Below are 23540 nucleotides of genomic sequence, written 5' to 3' on the forward strand. Positions count from 1 at the left end.
CACTTTCTTATTTCCAAGTTAGAGAGAGCTCCAGCTGAGCTATCAGTAATAATTAAACTGAAGAATAAAAACTGAAGGACACCAACAAAGTTGTTTTTCAGCCTAATACACTATTTTTTTTCCTCATGTCTCAATACAGGAAACTTGTTCTTGGCTTTTAAGATTTTGCAGTACTAATTCTATTTTTGGTGGATAGTAAGAGTCGGTAATGAAAGGCTCTGCTTCTTCTAGACAATATTTCAGACAGGTGAAAAATTAAGGGCCCAACTTTTGAAAATACTTTAAAAGCTGTCTCAATTCAAAAGAAGCCTTAGTAGTATTATTAGGACATTAAATATCTCTACACATATACAAAGAACACATAGAAATGCAAGAAAATCTATTTGCTTCAGAATTACATTGACTATCACGCAGTGAAAACAATAAGCAAACATTCAGATATGCAGAAAATAATACGTGAATATTTGGATCACAATGCAAGTAAATGCAATCTACAATAATTAAGTACAGGACTTTATAAGAAATTGAAGAAGAATCTACAGCAATGACAGAAAAAACAGCTTGGAAAATAACCCTTTTCTATAGGTATCTCGCTATTCCAGAGTGCCAGTTCAAACCCGCTCCTCTTTAGTAACAGATTAATAAACGTCCAATTACTTACACTCCAGGCCATGAAGTTGGAAAAGCCCCAGTCGTTTTCCTTATGAAAGAATAAGTGACTAATACGACGACTGAATGATTTTTCATCATCCTTGTAGTTTATTATCTTGAGAACTGCTTGTGCGTGACAAGACCATGATCTATAAATAGAGAAGAAACATTCAAAATTCATTCAAAATGAAGGTTTTTATACTCATTAAAATAATTTTTTTGTTAGGGATTTTTGGTACATTACTTTCATGTAAAGGATCTTTTTTTTTTTTTCCTTATTAGGTGTTAATATTTGGTTAATTGCTATTGAGGGCATGAATCCTCAGGGCCTTCTGAAGCCACATTATGACTGTGAAGCTGGAATGGAGATTTTCTTAGGGCAACGGTGTTGTGAAGAAAGTACTGTCAGGCAATTACAGCTAACTCATTTAAGAAGCTAACCACTGCTCTCCGAGGCGAACTGTTTCTATCTACTTCAATGCAGATGGACAGGCAAACTCAAAGGTAGCCTTGGTGGCTGGAGTGGCACCTCAGCCTTTGGCTAGAGAAAGGAGGCAGCAGTTCTACCCTCCCTTCCACAAGATAAACTCTCCAACCCTGGTTTTCTCAGCAGCACTTTTTATGACCATTCATGTTCAGATTCATCCCATTTGTGCAAGACTATCAAACTGAGTATCAGTTCAGACAAGGTCTTGTCACTCCTCATGCAGGGCCATTGCTGCTTGCTTAGCTCCACCGGCTGCACCTTGGTTGATACTTTTGAAGATCATGTTACCCTTTTTCTGAGACTACCTGCATGTGAATCACTTCTCCTGTGACTAGTTAATAAACTTGCAACTTTCTTCTTTACCTTTGCACTAATCACTTGCCTTTTAGGTTACAAAAATAATGGAAAAGAGCAACTTCCTACAACTACAAGTTGTGTGACATGTGGTGCAAGTGTGGAGTTACCCTACTGGAAAGGATACCTATGATGGGTCTGCACTCTAGTTGGATAAGCTGCAGTAATGCCCCAGAAATTTGTATTTCTTTTTTAATTTCTGTATTGTTTACAGAAATGGTCAAAGACAGCCAATTTCCATTTGCACGCAGGGCTCCAAGAGCATGTACATGTTGGTATCTCGCTTGATGAAGGATGAATTCCACTTAAGCAGACGACTGCCTTGTACACCGCTTTGCCCCAGCTGGTAGCAGATACCTGCTCACATGCTTTACAGGGCAGGATTTTAGAGGGCAGAGTTAGAGAAGCTCCAGCACTGCTTCCATTTGAAATAAATCCAAAACCTTTCCCATGCCAAGAAAAACATCAGCCGAAGACCTCCCCCCAGCAATCAAACAGAAATATAATTCTACTACAAACTTGTAGCTACATAAGCTACTTTTAGCTTGTCCTAAGGAGAGGATTATTCTTATGCTTTGGGATTTAGAGAAGTGGTGGGGAAAGGGGGACTCAAACTCTTGCAAGAATTTTTTCCTCTTGCAGAAAAAGCTAGGTAAAATAATTTTTTTAGATGTTTGTACTTTGTGCGATACAGAATAACTAGTATCAAATAAGGACTTGTACAATAATTAGAAGGGTCTTACGTGGAATCAGATTCAGCATTGCACTGAAGGAAGAATCCTACGCTTTTTTGGTGTGGTCTGTCTGGGTAGAGTCGTGGCATAACCATGATCTTCCATGGCAAATTCCGTACAAAGCAGGGAGGACTGAGAACTGACTCGCTCAATCTGTTGAAGCGTTCAACTGTAAACTGAAATGTTGCTTCTGACCGCCAACTTGTATCTGTAACACATACACACAAAATTATTTGAAAAACCTCATGTCCCTAACTCCAAAAGATCATCTTCAAAAATCATGCAACGTGAGCATGTTTTATGTAGTGGGATACTGGAAGCAACAAAAAGAACCCCAAACCCTGAGAGGCACTGAACTCCTTAGCAACTGAAGTTTCAATTTTTTCAACTTTAAAAAACACTGCAACACCATCCAGGAAAAAAGAGCACTGAAAGATGCATTCCTTTTGTACATTATTTTCTTTTTAGCAATAGAATTTGCTACCACTCAAGTTTCCTCTAAAGCAGCAGATACAGCAAGACAGAGACATCAATTTACAACATAAAACACAACCCACTCTAACTCCTCTTGTTGTGTAGTGTCTTCACAGCCCGGTTTAAGTCAGCTCCTTGCACGAACCAAGACGTGCAAAGATTTCAACAATCTTTTCAACTGTCCTATTGATACCAAGTCACCGTTCAGTTGTTTTCTGCTTGCAACAATATCTTTTCAAAACAGATGAACCCCACTGGTCAGATAGTGCGTTTTTTTAAAATCTCATACCAGTTTGCTGAATAATAGCTCACGAGAAGGGTCTTGCATTTTTTGTGGTATGTGACAATTTTTAAAGATTTTTAGTGATCTAAAACAAAGTTAAATGAGATACTTCTTGGGGTTTTTTTATAACAACTTATTTTGATACACACAATTAAACTAATTTTGCCTTCTTCCCACATCCCCAGTTCTTCATATACCACAATCTGTTCTGCTTCTGTTGCACAAAGCTATATCAGGGTGCCGGAGACTGTGACAGCTTCAGGAAGGCACAAGGCTGGGCTCTCTCTATTGTGACATGCCTCATGTTGCATACAGGGAGGAAAAACCTGCAACTTATCCCAATAATTTTACAGGGTGGGGATGAAGTACAGAGCGCGAGCAAGACACTCCTCTCCTTTTCCATGGTTCCAGCTTAACACCTGTTTAACATGGACAGATTTGCTACTGGGTGTAAGGAGGTTCGAGGAGCACACAGGGCAGCACCCACGGTCAGACCGCTGTTCTCATAGCGCTCAGGGGCGATGCAGAACCAAAGCAGGTATGTCACATGTGCAGCAACAGCTGAAACCAAAAGCACTGGGGTACACCACCACCAAGCCAGAAATTGGATCATGAAATTATGTGACAAGGTGCACAGTATACAACAAATGTATTATTTCTGTACATGCAAAGCAGTCGTTCACTCAGAAAGCTTTTAACAGCAGAGACAGTGTTGAATGTTTTAATTTGTTTTAGAAACAGGTGAGCCCTGATTGCTACCTTACTTAAAAAAATGAAACTCTCTGGTCTACAACACGCAACAGTGTAAAGATACAGAAAATTAACAAGTCTTGTCCACAACTGCCAGGGAGCTTTGACAGATTTCATTCTCCCTTGCAAAACAGCTTTCTTTTCAAGCAGTCGTCCTACTTCTGATCTTGATTTTGGCAACACAGTTGATCTTATTTGTGTATGGCCTGACAGGCCTAAGCATTCCCAATTATCTCTTGAAAGTAATAGTCCTACAGCAGTAACCAGCTTCCCCTCTCCTCTACAACTGCAATGACCTTCGTGTTACCCTGTGCTGTCAGCTTCCACGGTAATGGAAGAGTTCAAAGGATTTTTTTCTCCTCTTTTTCCCTACAGGTAAGTATAGCTAACCAGTAGTCTATAATGTAGGTAAAAACTGTTCCCTACTCATTTTAGTTACTCACTGCCTGTTGACAAAGTAGAGAGCTGGTCTTCTATGACTAAGAGTCAGACAGGTTGCAGCCAAAGGAGCTGTACGCTCTCAAAATTGATTTGCAGCCAGAATCAAAATAAATCCATAACACCGGTAACAATTTAATATCAGCCTTGCATCACGTGTATCTCAAAGCAGCTCCAGAGCGCCTCCCTATTCACCATCACAAACCGAGCCCGTGGGCTTAGTCTAAGCCTACAAAAAAATGAGCCAACCACGTTTGCTTTCTGCTTCCTTTGATGCAGCTTTCAGAGCACTTCAGTGAAAGGATGCAGCAGCGCTGCTACCATGTCAGCTAAAAAAGGCAGCCCACACAGCATCTGCAGATGCTTCAGAGAAAGTTTCCCTGTATTTCTTGATTTCTTTTCAGGAAAGCCTGTGCATGAGAGCTCACCAAGGAAGGGTACTCTTCTCAGTAAAATATTTGAGCAATCACTAGTAACTATTCCATAAAAATGCAACCTCATAACAGAGGTCAACCCTAAAATAGAATTTTCTTTAAAAATGCAAAACACAACCCCTCAAAATAACAATCTTCCTTTCACTCCAGAAAGCCCATATTTTTAGTAAGTGTAATTGATCAAAACATGAATTATATTAAACAACGAAGTTTAAATAGCAAGTGCGATGAGTATTCTTCCAGAGCACAAAGAAATAATATCTTTTTTCACCATCACCAACATGTCCACTATTTTCCAATAAAAGACTGCAGTTGGCAGCCCAGTGATTCAGTAGTGACTTGCAGGTAAGACTTCTACAAATCCCTGAACTACAGATACATGATCCTGAGCACGATCCTGAACAGAAGATAGAAAGACCCCAGACCCAGCTGACAATGCCTGGTGAAATTACATACAATGACTTATACTTGCTACATGGCAAAGATTTTTTCACTGGTAAGATGAATGTCACATCTAGCACCTTGATACAGCAAAGATCCTTCAAATCAGAGATCCAAATACAGAACATGATCAATTTTAAGACTGGAATACATATTTAAGTGTTTATACCTTTGGGAAAAGCAGATTTCTTAATTTTCTTAGTAAATGTTGCTACCTTTAAAGTATACTGATGTTATTAAAATATTCTGAACCTGAATTATTAATGGAGAAACTGGCTGAATAGTCCATGAATATTTTAATAATGATCCAAATACAGCATGCAATACTAGTATATGGCTAAGACTGGTGCTTCTGAAAGCCTCCTAGCCTCTGCAGTTCTTCACAGAAACGAGACTTCAGTAGGTAATTGCAAAGCTGTGAGTTTATCTTTAGCTAGGGATCTTCTGTTTGAAATTTAAATCTAGGAGAATTTATTCTATGTGCTGTTTCAAATACTGATGAACTTGCAAATAAAATTTGATCAGAACCTTGGTTTTATTATTTTTTATTTGCAGAAGCTGCTACTCCAGCTCACAAAGCCTAATTCATTAAGTCATTCTCTGAATATTAAGTCATAGCCTATTCCTTCAGCTGGTTCTTTTTAATTGCTAAGGCATCATACGAAGCAATAACAGGTCTAGTCAAACCACTTGAGAGAACACAGCCTTATCTTAAAGTCCTGTTGGTGGTCCACTGCTGCCCCCATTATGTGTTCTTCAAAATGCCTGTGGTTAGTTGCCTAGCAAAGGCGATGAGACCTGCACTTTTTTCCAATCTTATCAGTCATTGCTTTTTCTGCTAAACAAGAGGAACAAAATCACCTCAAAGGTTTCCCCAACTCAAAAATTCACCAGAAAGCTGGTTTCTATGATCCAGCTGGATGCATCAACCTTTTATCCTACTCTTCACCTCTTCTGCAGGAACACTAAACTCATTAAGATCTTCACTGAAGAGATACCTAAATTCTCTTCATGCATTCTTTACCAGTTCAGATTGATTCCACTCTCTATGAATAACAGCAAGGGAAAACAGAGCGTGTGTATCAAAGCGACCAATGCCTCCTTCCATCTTTTCCTATCTTGTGAATCTCCAAGCTGTCCATTATACATGTACATCAAGCTGCAAACCAGGATAGCAAGAGAATAAACAGCAAGACAGCAATTGCACTGGTATGTAAATAATGCAACAGCAAGCAGCTAATCTGATTTACAAGACTTGGAAAAGAGGCATCATCCGCTTACATGATGCAAGTCTTCAGGAATGTTTTTGCAATTATAACATTTTGCAATAACACTATTTTCTATCCATGGCAATGCAGAGCTATAACAGCACCAAAATGCAGCCAGACACTCCTTATTCAAATATGATAATAAGGAAGTATTAAGAGTATTGCTTAATAATCAAACTTAACCCCCAACAGCAGAGCTCTTGACCATCCTGAAAGTCCACAAAGACGTGAGTGCCACCACAAATGCAGTAGCTTTCACAAGCCCTTTGCCAAATACCTTCAGGGACTACTTCTCCCTACCACGACACTTTCATATCCAGTTCTCTGAGAGGAACTGAATATTTAGTAAATGAAAGAAAGTGTCTGACAATAGCTTTTGAGTTAAAAAAATCCATCTTTTTCTGAATGAAGAGATGTACACCCGATTATTGCCTTCCTTGATACTGGCTGTGTTTCATCAGTTGCTTCTGCAGCTTAAGTCCCTTTTGCTTGTACAACATCTGGACAATTTTTTGTACTAACTGACCAATGTGTTTTCTACTGGCTGTATTGACAGCAAACCCTACCAGGCTTTCTACCTATACACCTCATTACCGCCGAGAAGTTCAACAGAGCTGTCCTTGCCGGTGAGTGTCAACCCACATGATCTTCTCTTGCCACCCTGCAAATATCATGGCCTGACAAAGATATTTAACATATTTTATAACAGGTGACTTGATTTGGATAAAACCAGTGTTCCCTATTTCAGTCTCAGCTAGTTACTCTGAGCAAGGAATTGAAGCCCTCCGAGTAAGAGCAGGCAATCAGACAAAAAAAAAAATCATAGGCTAACCAGACCTCATTTTTACTTTACTGCAAGAATCTGATCATGGGAAACTTTGTCTTTGCCAATGATACAGAGGAAATCCAACCATGAAATGCTTCTGACCTGAACTTAAACCATATTCTCTTTGTGTAACACTATCACTCTATCAGTATTCTATTTTATTTCAATACATGAAGGTAAGCACTTTTTTGACCTTTAACCTCAAACTCTGCCTTCTCTCAAACAAAATGGGGGGGGGGGGGGGGGGGGGCGGGGCGGGCACAGAATCATCTAAAAAAAAAAATGTTTAAGCCTAGTCCTGAATGTACTCTCACAAAACAGCATGAAATAAGGAATCAGAGAGGAATGAATCCCAACCATATTTTTTCTCCCTTCTCCCAATTCAATTTTATTTAATGCTTCAAAATAAGAACAGTTCCCCTTCCATATCCTCTCCTAAGAAAAGAAGTATCATTGTATATTTTCCTCACTAAGCATAATAACAGACTTATGTGAATTACAGACTCATTATCTTTCTTTAAATAAGCTCAGGAACATCTATTTAAAAATTATTTGATCTTCTGTAACAGAAAAAACTGTGCAACCTTGTTTTCATTTAATAGGCCAACAGAAGGATTACAAAAACCCATGTCCCCTTTTATTAACAGGACATCAATACATACTTCTTCCTTTGCATTTGCAAGTAAAAGGGCAGAGTTGGGGCAAAAAACATTCCTCAACAGAACAGTTGCCACTGACTTACCATACAAAGACAAAATCTGATCACAGCTGCCACCTGACAAGAGAGCAGGACAGATAAGGATTCTAAAAGTCCTGAAGGAATTGCATAACTGACAAAATTACTATTCAGCAAAGCACCAGTTACAGCACATTTAAAGGGATGTATCACAAAATATAACAATGGGCAGTATCACTTTCAGCAATTTTTAATGAATACCTAGAAAGAGTAAGATAAAAAAAATCCAGGCCCTCAGATGCCTAATCCTATTGTACAGCTATGTTAAAAGGATGCCTATACAGAAAACCAGCAGCGATAACTACAGAGGGTTTCATTTTTTTAATGAGCTGCAGTTCAGAGGACACAGGTAAGACATGGCCCATTTTGTCCTCAAAAATACTAAAAATAATGAAGCCAACAAACCACGTTTTTATTAAATATTTACTTACCATCTTCCATGTCTTCTTCAGTGTTGTTATGCCCGTCAGCCATTGCTACATTACCATTAATGACAGGATTTTGAGTAATTCTTGGAGGATCGTCTGTATCTCCAGCTAACAGGGAAAAAAAAATAAATCAGCTGTATTAACATTTCTGTCTCAGGTAGTGCTTACAAGACACACAAAGGGCACACTTTTGGGCAAAACAGTTTCTCCTTAAACTATAGCACAACAAATCTACTTGTATGGTATATAAACTGTAAAATTCCTCAAACAGATGAATACTTATGGATGAAGCAAAAAGTCCACGTTGATGCAGAATAGAAATACAAAGAACATAAGCTGATTCTTAAGTTTCCAAATGGCCTTACAGTCAGCAACTCATAATCAAGTCTCCTTAAACAAAAACTTTAAAGTTACTTTTTCTGGTGTTCCACATTTTTATACAGATATAAGTTTCTAATAGAAGACTTTCTAAATTAACAAGTTGACTTCTTCAGTGTCACTGCTTTAAAAAAAAAAAAAACAAAAACAAAAACAAAAAACACAAAACAAAACTAAACATCTAACCAAGTGTAACAGTAAGATGTAAATCTTTTGTGGGAAAAATTGGAGAGGAAATCCTTTACTACCTCATGCAACAATTTCCAGGTTCTGGCCATCACTGCTCTTATGTTTTGCTACAGTAACCGTTTGAGAGACATGTAAAAACCACTAGAAAAATAGAAATGAAACAATACCATGAACTAAAGCCCCACTATTTTAAAGACGCGTTGCTTTGACTGCACAAGCATCTTCCTGACCTATCCAACCACCAACCACCTTCCTCCATTGCTTGCACATCGGAAGCTGATCGATCATTTGAGCGTGATTATAGGAAGCAGATATATTCTTGAATAAACTGTTTTCTCACCAAACTGTAAAACCCCTTGCAACCAGTTGAAGGCAAGCACCACTTAACACTGAAGGCTCTGGTAAGTTCCTCTTTGCTATACCTGTCCTGCTGTTGTGTGTTCATTCCCAGGACACCCCAAACCCCCGAGGTCACCGAGAGCAGCCCTCAACCCCCCACCCCGGCAGCGCGGGCGGGCAGGGCCCGGGTAGGCGTCCCCTCTCAGCACCCTGGACAGCGCCCCGCTCCCGGGGCCGGGCGGGGGGGCTGCAGGCACCCGCGGTACAACAGGGACAGGGGCCGCCGTGGGGACAGTCACCGCGGTCCCCGCAAGCGGGGGGGGAGAAGGGACAGCTCGGTAAGCCAAGCGAGCAGGGAAGCTGTGGGTTCGCGTGGCAAGGGCGTGCTCCAGGGGCTGCAGGGGCGGCCTCGGCCAGAAGCTGCTAGAAGCTCTGTCCAACAGAGCCCAGGCCAGCTGACTCACAAGGCCGAGACCTCCAGGCCCGAGACCTCCGGGATCAAATATTTCAGAAGGGAGGCAGCAGGGTGGGGGAAACCTGCGCAACAGCAGCTGCAGCTGGAGAGAGGCGCGGGGTTTTGAGAGCAGCAGCCCTGCAGCCCCCCCCCGGGCAGGGCAGGGCAGGAGGGGGCCGGGGGGCTCCAGGCGCCACAGCAGAGGTTCCCCAGCAGCCCAGTGAGGCCCATGGTGAGGCAGGATGTGTCCCCCTCTGCCCATGGAGGTCCATGAGGGAGCAGACACCCCCCCAGCCCGGGCAGGACCCCACGCCGGGGCAGGGGGTGCCCGCAGGAGCCATGACCCGCAGGCAGCGGCGCTGGGGCAGCTCCTGGCAGGGCCTGTGACCCCACGGGGGACCCCGGCTGGAGCCGGCTGTTCCTGAGGGGCTGCACCCTGTGGCACACACACGCTGGAGCCGTGCATGAAGAACTGTAGCCCGTGGGGCGGCCCCACGCTGGGGAAGTGCACGGAGAACTGTCACCTGCGGGAGGGCCCCCACGGTGGAGCAGGGAGCAGCAGAGACAATGGGTGATGAAGTGACCGTAACCCCAGTTCCCCAGTCCCCTGCACTGCTCAGGGGCAGGAACTAGAGAAATCAGGAGTGAAGCTGAGCCCGAGAAAAAGGGAGGGCTGGGAAAAAGGTGTTTTTCCGATTTGAATGGCAATAAGTTGAACTAATTTCCCCATGTTGAGTCTGTTTTGCCCGTGACTGTAATTGCTAAGTGATCTCCCTGTCCTTCTCTCAACCCAGGAGCCTTTTGCTGTATGTTCTCTCCCTTGCCCAGTTGAGGAGGGCAGGGAGAGCGGCTTTGGTGTGCACTTGGCACCTGCACTCGATCACCAGTTGCTTCACAGTCCTTCCTCTCCTCCGCCACGCAGAGGTGTGCACCTCACGCTCTTGCAGCCTCATTCCAATTCACAGTACACAAGAAAAGATACTTTCACAACCGACACTCCTATTCAGGCTATTTACTCTCCTAGTAAATCCACCGAGCTAATAACCTCTGCCCCCAGCATGAACAGAAACAGGTCAGGTTAGAGACTTACTTCTGGATTAGAGCTAAAAAAGATCACAAACTTTGCGCTCAAACACAGCTTTCGGAAGCTTACTAGGACACAGCAGATCTCACTGAGGCAGGAGTGAAACACATACGCTGCAACATACAGTATGCAGCATCCACAATAAAGTGTGCACCCTTCTCATTATTAATAAGAAAGCAAAATCAAATATGACTTAAAGTTTTGATTTTATTAGAAAAAGGTTTGCAGAAGACTGGCACCTGAGCAGTACAGCTGCAGAAGTCCCCACTAACAGCTCTCTGCATTGGTAACACTGCAGTGCAGTAGAACAGCAAGTTAAAATGAACATAACTCAAAATACAACAAAATTAAAGGTAGGGGGGACAGGTCTGAACTGCTGTAATTCAAGAACAGGTAAAGTAAGAAAGAAACACCCTAAGTTTATTTCCACAGCTTGCTTGCCTTTTATTTTTTTTTCCTCCTTTCTTTCTTTTTAATCTTTTAACAGCATGGTTATAATCTAACAAGGAAGCTGTCTTCTGGTTCACTTTTATCTGGAAGCATACAGCATGCCCACAGCAACGCAACAATTGCTTACACTAAATTAATACCAGGGGTTTACTATTCTTAAATAAATGCTTATTTAATATAAGTTATAAACTTTTATTTATTACAAAATATTTATATTTTTGAAGTTATCATCAAGGCAACTTAGTATCTAGAAACAAACGGAAGTAAACACCTGAGGGATAGTGAAGATCTTCACTAAAAGCTCATCCAAAATATTCTTTTAACAGAGTATTTAATATTCTTTTAACAGAGTATTTAAGCGTTGATACTGTGTTTTATGGGGAAAGAACTGTCCTTAACTAAGAAAAAGAGCTTTCTGTGAGACACCGCTCTACATTCCCCAAAAGTATGAATGGTTAGCAGAGAGAAGGAAGAAAATGCAGAATAGATCATAGCAAAAGCAATCAAGATAAACAGAGGCAGCTTCTGAGAGACAGTATTTAGTGATAAGATAAAGTCAATGATGATATATAACACTGCTGCTTTTTCTGACATATTGACACACATTTTGTAATACAGCTCTCGGATATGGAACCCAGATAACACTAGCAAATGTTTTTGGCTTCTGTGAATAAAGGAAAATTTTAACTACTAAAAATTAAACTTTGCAGTAAATACTTTGCACAAACAAAACACAGTCCTTTTTCAACAGATTTACTAGCAAGAAGTATGACAAAAATCTATTTTCAACTATAGCACTGAAAACCAGTAATTTATGTTTTCCTCTGTTGTCCTTAAGAGCTCATAGGAAAGAACTGTCAAATCACACCAAGATTTAATTAAGAAATGTTTTTTCCTTCACTTCAAGCAGAACGATGCCAAAGAATTATTCAAATTATACAATACAGGACTAAGAAAAAGTACCTGTCCACACTGGCCAGGAGAACCTTCCTATTAAACATACTGCTTAATACATTGCTGTCTTTAATGCAGCTTAAACCACAGTGTGTCAACATCACCCCAGTCACATCATCTGTCAGTTTCTAGACCAGAATACCCGGTTTAATCGTATCCCTGGAATAAATTAAAGATGCAGTCCATTAATCAACCAAAAGTTAACACAAACCACATAAATTAAGGAAGTACTACAACAGAGCATTAAGTGACCTTATGAATAAGGAATAGGTTTAACTCTTTAAATACTAACTTGCCGCAAATATTAAACTGCAAGAATTTTTTGCAGTACTGCAAAATATTAAACAAACACAACTTTCAGTACAAACATTTTAGACACTACTAGACTGATGAAGGGCACTTAAGTTGTTTCCTACCTACCCAAAACGCAACACCTACAACTTTGTAGATATTCTTTCATTACAAAAAGGAATGCAAGGCAACATGAAGCATAGTGAAAATTTCTTCTGAAACATTCAAGGTTATATATAGTTTTCTGTAGCGCAGTGGCATGAGTAGATAAACAATACAGCCTGAAGTGTTAAAAGGGGGTCTCTGCAGTTTAAAGGTTAAGGCACCTTCCAAGAAGAGGTATTTCAGACATTACTGAGTCTGATCATGAATGCTGAAAAGAAATCAGGTCTAAAATCTGATATATACAACTGGAACGAAACTGGACCATGACAAAATAGTTTGGGAAGTTAGTAAGAAGCATCAGTCACCTTAGACAAATCACTGGATCATATATAAATGACTGCAGGTGCACACTTTCGTTGCTCATTAACTAACTGTCACCGAAGTGTTGAGATGAAAGCCTGAAAGCAAAATGGTTATTGCAAGTGATACTAATGGCAGGGGGGAGAAACTACAATCTTGCCACGGGATGCCAGACTTTACAGAAAGTATTAAAAAAAAAGGAGAAAAAAAAAATCTCCTTCTTATTGACTATAACCTCAGCATTATCATACTCAAATACTCACACTGTTAAGTAATCAGAACAAAAATAGCATCAATGATTAAAAGACACTACTCAAAAAAAGCTGTTCAGGTGGATTCAGCTGGTTTAGTAAGACGAACTCAGTGTCACTGAAAGATATATTGCTCTATTGTTCTACTGTTCACAATAACTTAAATCTACAGGGAAGGAACTCCAAAGTTTGCTGTATTTTTCTCCTATCAATGAGACAGCAGAAAAGATTTTGTCAAGATCACATGGCTGGTGGCACAACATAAGCTCTGTTACAAGACCAGAGCACTGCAGAATTTCATCTCTCTCCAAGAGGCAAGATATGTTGCTCAGCAGTAAACGTGCTTGCAGTCACATGTGGACAAAAGCTACAGAACGACTCCACTATCACAGCAATTAAATTACAGCAGAACATTGCTACTACTTCTACGATAATGTCAACAGGCTACTAACTTCATAGGTTTCAGTCATGACTCATACCACACCAAATATTCAACTTTTGAAAGATTATCGATAATGCTTGTCATTAGCTTTTGGATCTGGCAGCCACAGAGGAGAAACCGAAGCAGTCTCCCTGGCAGGTTATGAAACATTTATGTTTCCTTTTGAGGTTAAAGAGACCACAATGGAGGAGTAAGTGACATGAAAATCTTGCTTACGCTTATCATGTACAACCGCCTCACCATGGAAATGACTAGTATTGGGGATGTTAACGTGTCACTAGAGACTGTTCGTGTAGACCTCCATGCAGAACTGCCACAGCTATCCCAGAAACAACAAGGAAGTTGCACTAACTGTAGCATTAGCAGGCTGAGAAGAAGTCAGTCATTCACTGCTGGCAGCAGTCTTGAAGACTTTGATGAACCATACTTCATATCCAGGGTTCTGCCTTTACAGAGGGAAAGCTGAAAACACATGACTTTCTCCTCTGCTGCTGGACTAGACAGACATTCCAGAATCAAAGCCTTCCTAACAGTATGTACTGATTAAAGTGGGGGTACGTGTGGGTGTGAATCCCAGTGGATGAGTGAAGCTGCAGTCAACACTAAGAAAACTGACTTACTGAGCACAAAATATAAGGTGGTAGGAGGTAAGAATAAAGTCAGACAACTTAAACCTCACTGAAAAATGAACAAAGTCAGTCTTGAAGCAGTCAAATTACATCAGCATCAAATGATATCAGTTGCATGCTGAACATGCAGTCCAGGTCCAGCTTTGTACCTCAGTGTCAGAACCCATTGGACCACCTGAAAGCAGAGGAACCTGTAACGACCCCCTGGGGCAGCCCTGCGAGCTACTGATCCTTCAGCACTCACTGCCTAACTCCTCTTCAACTGTGGAAGATACTATAATCCCTTCAAAGAGTTTTAAAAAAAGTATTATTTTAAAATACAAAAATAGTTTAAATATGTCAAACTTATAAAAGTTTACTTCTTCAGTGCATAATTCAGAATGCCAGTCTCACATGGATAATAGCACACAAGGAAAAAAAAATTTAAAATCACCATTGCTAGAAATTATAATGAAAAAAACATTCAGTGATTTCAAGTGCTATATTAAATAATACCTCTTTTACCACCAAACTGACCTTTGATATTATAACTACTGGGCAGCATATCAAAATACATATTTGAAAAATTCATCAAGCAAGCAGTAAATGCAGTGCTTCTGAAGCAGTTACTGAACTATGGTGGTGCAAAGAAGACACTGATAAAACTCATTCAGAAAACCTTTAAGCAAAAGCATTACTTCCTGAAAGCAAATACGAAACTTAGATGCATGTGAGGAAGGTAAAGTATACCTGCCTTTAACTAGAAAAAAAACCATGCAAACGCATTACTTCACAACTCTCTGTAGCAAAGCCCCCAAACCATGCCTGTAAGCAGGCTGCAGGTAGTGTACTGCGCGAGTGGAACTGGGTTTTATGTGACTATACTAGCAGCTCACAAGAAAACCTGTGGGCTCCAGCCACTTGCCCCTCCAGAAGTCTGGAAGCCACTGCTACAAAAGCCAGCAGAAGCCAGATTAATAGGCATTACTCCCAGGAGGCAGGGTTTTAAGGGGGGGGGGGGGGGGGCGGGGAGAGAGAGACAAAAAACCACCACACAATCCAAAAACCCAAAACAAAACCCAAAAAACAAAACACTAACAACACACACCAAGATTAGCCAAATAAGTTCCCAACTCTACGATCTCCATGGGATTAATTTACAATAATCAATCTTTAAACAACTAGAAGCAAAATTTCCTCTTGCTTGCTCTGGAAGAACTCTGCCTTTCAGAAGAGAAACTATTTGGCCTCTAATCCCTACCTGTAGGTAGAATACAAACACCACTTACTGCACAAAGGGACTCAGGAGAAAAGGAATTAAATTAAAAGTGTTCTACAGAGTTCTGTTTTTTCAAGACAGTCCTAGGTTGCTGCAATGAAAATCCAAAAAGGTATCAACCAATTTCTGTAGTGTGGCAGCCTTTCAAAAGGCATTTAAAAAAAAAAAAAAAGGCAATCCACCTAAAGCATTTTTAAAGGATGAAACAATAATGGAGACAAAAATTAACTTGGCCAGTAGAATGGGAGGAGGGGAAAGGGAAGTATATAAATCCCCAAGACCCTACAGACTGATGTCAAGGTGTAGATAACTGCTGCCACAGATGTTTCCATGACTTGTAAAAATCATGTAATTTACCTTTACAGCTAGAAGGTAATTCTCACATTAGCAAAATAGTGGGTAGTTTGCTTTTGTTTCATTTACTATTTTTTCTTCCTTCATGGTTCATTACTTTCTCAATACTTGATCCACTGTCAAAAGGCGTATCTAGCAATGTAAACCTCTAAACAAGAAAGGTATGATCAAGGACAATGTCTTAAGAAGAAAAGGCTTTCTAGAAAAGTATCAGGAGACAAGAGGCAAGCTTACAGATAAAAGGAGAAAGGTGTTAGGAGTGTAGGAAGTGAGATGACTTGTAGCTAGGGAGACAAGGTTTAAAGGTCTTCGATGCTTCCAAAATTTGCCTTAGCAAATTCAGAAAGAAAGCAAGCAAGTAGAAAGGACGTTTATTTACTAAAGAGCAAGTAGCCAACATTAGATCTTAAAAAAACCTAGAAATAGTATTATATGGAAGTCTCTTGCCCTCTAATTGCCATCTGAAACAAATAATTATTGCATTATTGACTGTGAATTGCAAATCACCAACAGAAGGAGATGATGCTGCACAAGACAGTAATGAAGAAGGAAACATTACTGGGATGGGACAGCTTCCTGGAAGCAGACTCACCATCTCTGCCATGCCTACAAAATATTTAGCAGCAATTAGACACACAGTCAGGCTGCAACCACCACTTAACTACACCGATCAATCACTGTATTGCTGTTGCCTTGTATTCCTATCATGTCTGCCTGTCCAAAGAGAACATCTTGACAAAACACAGGACGGCAAAACTGGTTTTAAATTGCACCAATGTACCTAATGGGGGTGGAAGAGTCAGATTAATAGGTTACATGACTATTCTATTCTGAGATAAAACAAAGAAGTTGATTACACTAAGAAGCTCCTGAACACTAAACAACATGCATGAAAGATACCAGTCTGTAAGGTAAATAGTGCCTGAAACTTCATCCTACTGAGAAAGTTATCTTAATGTGAAAATAGAAGAGGTACAATGTAACACTGTGCCTAGAAAAATAGCCGAGAACAAATAGCATACACAGAACATGCTCTATAAACCAGGCAATTTGCTGCAGCAACTCATTTATCCACTTATATTTGAAGAGGAAAGCTGTCTGATGGCACTTTACAAAACAAAATTTTAAGTCTTAAAAATATGATTAACTTCTTATAGATGTGTATAAAGCATTTAGGGTTTTATCAATGCAATTACTCAGCAGACCAAAAGCTGCCATTTAAGAAGTCACCCCAAAAAATTTACTAAAACAAACAGTGACTACATTACTGCCTGGTTTCAGCTGTTTAACTCTCTGCTTTATGAATAATTTAGCATTAAATGAAAGGCTGCATGAACCAGGGTTCAGTCTGGACACTAACAACACACCCATAATTACCCAACGTATTTACAACTTCATACTTTTGCTGATGAGTTTGTACAGACAGCCTTCTCATTTGAAGAAATTTTTCATACACTTTAAGCTCCAGGTGTTTAATAACTTGGGGTAGATAGCAACACCAGCACAAGTTTTTTCTTCAGTACAGTGATGTTATTTGATGTCGTATGTTATGATATTATATGACCTGCCTGTGTCACTAGCCTGGCTTTACCCATTCTACAGTGTCACAACCCCTTGGTGGTCATCAGGGCAAGAAGTCTGCTGAAAAATCTTTCGTAGCTCCTTCTCTTAGTCTGATGAGCCTTCTTAGCATAGGTTACACTTCTATAAAACTATCAGATCAGGAAGGCAGCAAGACTGCTTCTGGCTCCCATGTAATACTCAAAAATCAGTGACTAGAACAGCTGACAAATTATTTTCTTCCACATTAAGGAAAGGCTGAAACATCAGAAGTGTCATGAGCTATTACAACAATTACTGGACTTGCACTACCTTCTCTTTGCTGTATCTAGAGCAGCAAGGCCATAGAAGCAACTACCTTAACTCGTCACGTCTTGCCCCTGCACATTCCAGAGATGGTAGTATGATTACATCTTCGCTGAAGACAAGGCACTCGGTCCCAACCTACTGAACACACCCTAAACAATGTGTTTTTCAAGTATCACACCCCTCTTTATGTTTTACTGCTTTACTGAGTAATGGACTTACTGCAGCAACAAACGCTAAGCTCTCTGGCACTCATGACTAGAAAGGCTGAAAAACCACTCAAAGAAAAATGAACTTCTGACACAGAGAAGAAAAGGATACAAACTCAGGTGGAGCCAGGGCAGTCCAAGCATCACAGAGCATTTATGTGTACACATGACACTAGACTCAGCATGCTATAAACGATGTGATCACAATCTTGGCATTTTAAAAAAGACAATTAAATAGCAATTAAAAATTAGTTTATTTGGATAATAATATGAGCATGTTAAAGGATCGGTGATTATGCTCCCATTGGCACCTCCCTCTTTTCCTGTCAAAGTATAGGAAAGCACACACCTTCACCATCCGGACCAGCACAAATCTTAGTAGTCAACTAGATAAGTTTTCAAACACACTTCTGTATCATTTTGGATGAGTACAGTCCACAGTCTCAAAGTTTTGGGGTGCACCTACTGAAGTCAATACTACAACCGAACGCTTGTTATATACTTAAGCAGCAAAAAGGGTTTGCACATTTAACAGTAATATAAAACATTGCCTTACACGGGTTAGTGTGATGACATATACCACTGAAGGTAGACTGATTCGGTGTAGGAACTTTGTTACAAAGTCAAAATATTATTTGCCATTATTTCAGATTCTGAAATTCTGATTGAGAATGGATTCATAGGTACAGTAAATGCTAACTGTACTGCTCAGTCCTGAAGCGTGCTGAACTTTGCTCAGACTAGCAGTAGCATGGAAAGGTAGCATGAATATATTAAATCTTTTTTTCCTATTACTGACACAATTTCTTTTAACTGTTGAAACACTGTTGGATCTGTCCATATTGGAGTTTAAGTGCAAAATCATTTCCTAGCAAATAACCAAAGTGGATAATAATACAGATTTTGCACTGCAATTGATTTTACAGACACTAGGAGGAGAAAAAAATTACTTTTAGGCTCGTACCTTAATTTACCTTTAAACAGGACAGATCACTCCAAGCTAGAGAAGCTGTGCAAAGTGCACATCAGAGACCTCACACCTAGGACCTGATGCCTTCAGCATTTCTTCCTCTTATTTTCAGCATTGCTTTTAAAGGTTTTCCTCTATCACTGGAGATTTGCTAATGTTGATCTTGTTTCACCTCTTCTGTCTTGTTTTCTGCTGTGCAGAGAAATGGATAGACATGTAAAGCAGGTTCAAAGGAATCTGACTTAGTGGTTACAGGTAGCTAGTAATTCCAAGACCAGGCTTTTGTGAGAAGAGGGAAAGGCAAACAAATCAGCATCAGGATAGTAACTTTAAAAAACTGAGATACAATTGTGAAGAAGAGAGCAAGCAGAGTTAATGATATTTCCTGCTCATTGGACAACACATGCTTAAATCTGGGCTTCTTTGCCAAATAGTACAGGAGTCTAAATCAAATATGCTCACAAGAAATTACTCCTTTTAGGCTAACAATGCAACTACTAAACCTGCGTTAAAGGTGGCTATTATAGCAAAGCAGCATGAAATCACACACCAAATCACCTACAAACTTGATCTGGTAGTCCAATGGTGAATATAGAAAAATGCAAAAATATTCTTGGGTACACAGACAGTGGTGATTTGCCCCATGATGCACATACTGCTCAGCTGGCATGCACAACTGGAAGACCTAGGGAATTCCTAAGCAGAGTATCTGACCATATATTGTTCTTGAAGCAGTATATCTATAAAGAAGAACTACTACAGGCTCTAATTAGCACAGTGCACTGAATACTACAACCATCTGAATGATAATACAGAAGCAGAAAGATACTGTTTATAAGGGGAACCACAAATAAAGCTTGATCTGTGTGCTGGTTTAACTTCTTCATATAACATGTCAACAGGTTAAGAACGAGGACAAAGAATACTAACTGGATATATTCTCTTCAGAGAAAAAGTGACTAAAGGGGGCTATAGGGCATGTCAGACAAGTATCCGGAATAGCAGGGGGTTGAACAACACCCAAACAAAAAAACACCACCGGAGAACAATTATTTTCTACTACTTACAACACAAGGGGCTTTACATTAAATTACCAGAATGAGAGTTTAAAGGAAACAAAACCCTTTTTCATGCTGTATGTGAAACTTCTGAAGGCTCTGAAACATTCTGTAAAAGATGCTGCGGAGGCCAAGACGCACCCCCAGCTCCCTCTGGCTCCAAGGCAGTGTCAAAGCACAGCACGCAGGTTCGACTGGTCAACAAAGGGAGCCAGGGCAGGCTGCAGGGAACAGGCATGGGGAGGGACACTGCTGTAGAGCACCTTCCCAGGGCTCCATCTCATGGCTCTGGGACTTCCTGACCTGAGGATGGTGCCTCTGCATTTCAAAATGCCCTACGATCATGTGCCCCCACTTTCCAAACCAGCAGACATTAGCCGTATTTACAACACTCCAGCAGTGAGTGTCACAGTTTAGCTGTTGTACAAAGTAACTCGTTCTTTTTGTTTTCAGTCCCTCCTTTGATGTTACATTCTGTGTTCTGGGGGTCTTACATTGCTTCTGTTTCACCTTGTCCTGCCACTCTGCTTTCCAGACTTCTAGCACACCTTTCCTCAGTTACCCACGACACTGGGGGCAGAGGGACACTTCCTAGTCTACTTAGCCATTACTGCTACAGCAGCCATTTGATACCTTTTATGATCTTTATTCTCCTTGTTGTAGCTTCTTAACTTCTCCTATACCTTTTTAAGATGGAGGAAGTAAGCAAGGCCGTTAACCAGGTTGCACTCAGTGTTCAAGATGCAGCAGCACAGTGAACTTATACAAAGCATATATTATTTCCCACTCACTTCCGAAGGCAAAGCAATGAACGGAAGAAGAATCCATCAGGAGCCGTGAAAAGGCACAGAGGCAGCCTGGCCAGGCTCAGACACCCTCGGGGTGAGCACAGCAGGGAACTTGCCATACCTCCCCTGCCCTAACATCTAACACAAGCATCTGCTACTGACAGACCTCAAGACATCAGGTTAAACAATTTTTACTCAATCCAGGGAGGCTAATCTTATGCAAATATGCAGGGTTCCATAAGAAGCTTTTGAACATTCATACTAAAAAACATGTTACCAGCCTACAGTTGTTTTTTTTTTAAAATATATATACACACAAGACTCCTGACTGAGAACACAGTTTTGCACAGTCTATAAACTTTACTGAGGTGGGGGAGGAGGGGAATCTATTGCAGAAGTGTTTAGCACTTTGCATTCAAATAAGAGCGCGACTGCACCCAAGTCACGCTTCTCTTCCACTTCAAGAAAAACAATCCCAGTTGCCGAGAAGCATCCACATGGTGCAGGGCAGGGAGCAGGATCAGCCCCGGGCTCCCCACCCAGCCCTGCACCCACGGGTGATGGCTTTGCCTCCCAGCCCAACGCCGGTGCTTCTGAGGGTTTCCTCCTGTTTGAGTGTGCCGCACCAGGAACTGCACCGCAGATCAGCCGCTGCCACAGTCAAGCACGGAGCTGAACCGGCTGGCATGGGTCTGCCCAATACTGATAAATCCTAACCTCATATCAGGGTTGCTTTTACAAGTCTAGATTAACCATGGGGAAAATGACAACAACAATTCAACCATTCAAGGTTTGTTGTTGGGTTTTTTTTTTGTTAAGCCCTTTATGTGAACTGATACACACACGTGCATGGCCTGGTAACCAAGGGATATTTACCGTTTCCTCCCAACGATATAAGAAACACCACTGGCAAAACCATCAGTTTCTATTGAAATTCAGATTTTGCTGTGTTTAACAACACACACACTTCAAGCACAATGGTAAACTATGATTTTAAGAGATTCCTACTACCAAAAAAAAATAATTCTATACTTTGGGTTAATTTTATCATTTGTTTTCACTGCAATTGACATGAAGTTTATTCTAAATCTAAAATTAACAACTGCAGAGCGAGCAAAACAAAACACATTCCTTTTTCAAATAGGATGCTTTACAATGAGCTGGACAAGCTGCTTTTTTGTTCTCCATGACACAGATTTCAGCATTTTCTATTCTCCACCAGTTGCCCAAATTCCTGAAAGACAGTTCCCAGGAGTTTTTGAGGTTGTTACTTAATAAGCTCAACTTTCCAACCTCATTTGTTAGCACTGTTCCATGTTCTACAAAAATCTTCACTGAACCAGAGGCCGGGCAGAGAATGGCTGTAGGCAGGGGAGTGCACAGCTGGGACAGTGGACTTGGTGATGTCCCTGGCTTCAGACAGGCAAAAAGCTCAGGGCTGGTGCCCCAGGGGGCAGGGGCTGGGGGGGGGGGGGGCACCCCATCCTGCTCCCCTTTAGTACAGAAGCCCCCTTCTGGACATCAGAAGTGTCCCCATTTTGACTGGAGTCTCCACAAAGATTTTGGGGTCTGAACACTCCTCCCAAGAGATCACAGCCATTAAATTTCTGGCCAGTCTTAATTTACTGATCATCTGCCAGGTGCCTTCTCCTGCTTTGTAGCATGAACACCTACCAGAGAACTGAACCAAGAGTCTTCCTCAGCCTTTACACACAACCATGAGGTCCCAAAGCAGTTTGGGCTTCCTTCAGCATTGACTTTTATTTTCTCTTTCCATTCTGGCAGCAACCTTTCTACCCTCAAGTGTTAATGCAGGGAGATAATTATTTGGGCTTCAAGAAAGAGCTGATTATTGTTGTTAAATGTTCTAAAGATCAGCTCCTCTTAACTGCTTTGGAGAGGTAAGCTACTGTACTGAAAACATCCAAATGTTAGCAGATGCCAAAATTAACACTAAACCCTGCTAATTATTTAATACTGTCTACATGAAGAACAACTTTCTTCAAACAAATACCACAGCTGAAAAACTGTTTTATATGGAAAACACATGGATTCTTGGGTATTAGCTTCCATTTTTTACCAAGGAATTCTTAAAAGAATGCAGAACAGGAATTCTATAATCCTCAGTTAAGCACTCCACTGACAATTTTATCACTTTTTTGTCAGCAATTTTGTTGTAGGTTTTGGGTTTGGGTTGTTGTTTTTTTTTTCATGAAAACAAAAGTAAACTTTTAAAAAGTGACAAAAAAAAAAAGCTTCTCCTGTTTAACTCTTCAGTGTTAAATAGCCAACCAGCTGTTCTGGTGCCAAAAAGGCTGCCATGGGACCACATAGCCAAGTCCGTGTACTAGTTAAGCAAACACAAACAGAAATGAAGTTATACTTAGTGTTCTATAGAAAACAATATACATATTTAAAAAAGGCACAACCATACACACATTTTGAGGATTGCTTCCTTTTTCAAATCCTAATACAAATGCACCAAGATCAATGAGGCAAAGAAACTACTGTGTACTCCACACCCACATTCGCCAAGACTTGCTAAATTCAGCTCTCCAAAATCAAGCTACCTGAAATACAAACAAGAATTTAAAAAAAAAAAAAAAAACAAATATCTACTGATAAACACTGGAGCACCTGTAAACCTGCCATCATTTTTAAAACTATATCACAGGCAGAGCTTCTTCAACCATGTACATCACACAGTAACATTTGCAGCTGCAAACTTCAAAACTACATGGTTTATGCAAATCGTGCAAACAACTATTTTAGAAACAGAAATTTAAGAGACACATTCAAGAAATGAG

At 40.5% G+C, this 23540-nt stretch overlaps 1 protein-coding gene across 2 annotated transcripts in view; it reads right to left on the bottom strand.

The window, feature by feature from the left end:
- USP7 (ubiquitin specific peptidase 7) overlaps nt 1-23540 on the bottom strand; it is a 77960-nt gene that overhangs the window by 36334 nt on the left and 18086 nt on the right. Inside the window, exons 2-5 of one of the 2 annotated variants that reach the window (XM_080384577.1) lie at nt 8308-8412; nt 7883-7915; nt 2236-2434; nt 662-800 (exon numbers count right to left, since the gene is read on the bottom strand). In XM_080384577.1, coding sequence (XP_080240703.1) covers nt 662-800; nt 2236-2434; nt 7883-7915; nt 8308-8412 — 476 coding nt within the window. The remainder of the gene's footprint in view (nt 1-661; nt 801-2235; nt 2435-7882; nt 7916-8307; nt 8413-23540) is intronic. The other variant, XM_080384578.1, reaches the window with a different exon arrangement.

The sequence above is a fragment of the Falco punctatus genome (genome assembly GCF_963210335.1).
Source record: "Falco punctatus genome assembly, chromosome: 4".
Taxonomy (NCBI): domain Eukaryota; kingdom Metazoa; phylum Chordata; class Aves; order Falconiformes; family Falconidae; genus Falco; species Falco punctatus.